This window comes from Perkinsus marinus, assembly GCF_000006405.1.
Source record: "Perkinsus marinus ATCC 50983 genomic scaffold scf_1104296957606, whole genome shotgun sequence".
NCBI lineage: Eukaryota > Perkinsozoa > Perkinsida > Perkinsidae > Perkinsus > Perkinsus marinus.
The window spans coordinates 1,070-2,673 of record NW_003207061.1 but is presented as its reverse complement, the minus strand read 5'-3'; the positions used below and the strand labels follow the sequence as shown (position 1 = coordinate 2,673).

General features: G+C 50.1%; 1 protein-coding gene across 1 annotated transcript; it reads left to right on the top strand.

Moving 5' to 3' along the window:
* Positions 1 to 221: 221 nt before the first annotated feature.
* Positions 222 to 809, top strand: Pmar_PMAR016346 (hypothetical protein; the record flags this gene model as incomplete). Its single annotated transcript, XM_002774717.1, has 1 exon — positions 222 to 809. The coding sequence occupies one exon, from the start codon at positions 222 to 224 to the stop codon at positions 807 to 809; it is 588 nt and encodes a 195-aa protein (XP_002774763.1).
* Positions 810 to 1,604: the final 795 nt, after the last annotated feature.

Sequence of the window (1,604 nt, the reverse complement as noted above, 5' to 3'; positions counted from 1 at the left end):
AAAAAAGGGAGAATAAGAAGGCGATGTGTGAAGGTCCCGGCCTTAGTGGCAACTCTCCTGGATTCGGCTGGAAGTGTAAGAGGAACTGTCGAGACTTTTGTCGAGACGAGTTCCAGAACTACTTCGGCAAGACCAGCCGCCTATTTTGGTGTAAATGCCCGATGGACGGTAGCTTCGGCCGAATGGTGGACCCTCCTTGCCCTCCTGGTGAATCACTCATCATGGGCAAATGCTACAAGTCTTGTCCTGCTGGCATGCAACCAAGTTTGATCCCAGGTAGATGCTCTACTGACTGCTCTCGGAATACCAATGGCTTGGTTAAGGCATGTGGGTTGGGGTGCTCCAGGACAGCGTTCGAATGTGGCACAGCTGTAGGAGCAATGGTCGCTACAGTGGGTGCCTCCGTCCTTGGAGCGTCTGCTGAACTCGCCCCACCGTTGATCTCTAGCGTACTTCTCGGGCTATCGAAAATGATCGCCTTAATCGCCGAGATCGTCCAAGGCCTCTCTAGTGAGATCAAGAACCTACTGCAAGGTCGGGGGTTGAATGTTGGTAGGATGGTCATGATGGGCGCAATGATGTTCACTTACTTCACTGAGATGGACTCGAGCCCAGAGACGCTATTGAAAGGCGCTCAACCCTACTCTGAGTCCATTCAGAGTATCATCACTTTAGCTAACCAGCGTGGGCATGCAAATTTCAAAGCTGGTGTTGAAGAGCTGATAGGTGGCCTCCAGGAGAAGTTTGCTTCAGTGACGGGAAGCATTGTCAACATCTTTGCGGCCTTCTCCCAGCCTCAGTGTACGTAGGTGCGCTAACCGCTCGTTGAGTGATTGTGATTGTTCATACAGACTGTTCATGTGTTCATGATGACTGTGATGTTGTTCAATTTAGACTAGTGTTCGTCTTCTACCAGTGATCGACCCGGTTGATGGCCGGAGGAATTTGGGAATAGACTACACAATAGATTTGGTGACGTATATTAAACACTTCTTCCACGTAACATAGTGGGGATATCGTGTTCTGGAAGCGAGGGAAATTCTGGAAAATTATCACATAACACACAAATGTTTATGCTTACGTCTCGTCCACCCACGGCATGGAGGTGGTCAGCCAACGAACAATCAAGGTCAACTCGCTGAACCAGGTAAGGTCAGCAAAGACACCCGGCGCGGAGAGGGTCAAATACGCTGTGTCGACGCGATTTCTACTTACCGTCCAGGAATCTTTTCCGCCACCACTTCAGCGAGTAAGGAAATCAAATTTGCGGATAAGAATATCAATTTCGGGTTGCACTTGGGACGAATCAATCGCGTATCCTACACCGTAAAACACTTCGAACTCGAGACCGCCAATAACGAGGTGAACCTTGGTGAGAGAGCGTTGTATGTACAACAGCTCCTACAAGCTCAGAGAAATAGTAGATTCATCATCTACGAGAGTAAATCGAATTACAATTTGTGGGTACGCAGAAGCGTTGGTCGGTTGAAGTGGGGCAGGTGGTGTAACACCAAGAGAACTACGGGGCTTGGATAGAGGTGGGCATCCGGCGATTTTCTAGTCGCCCGGCCCGGCCCGGCAGTCTTTGAACCCGCTTCCCCGGC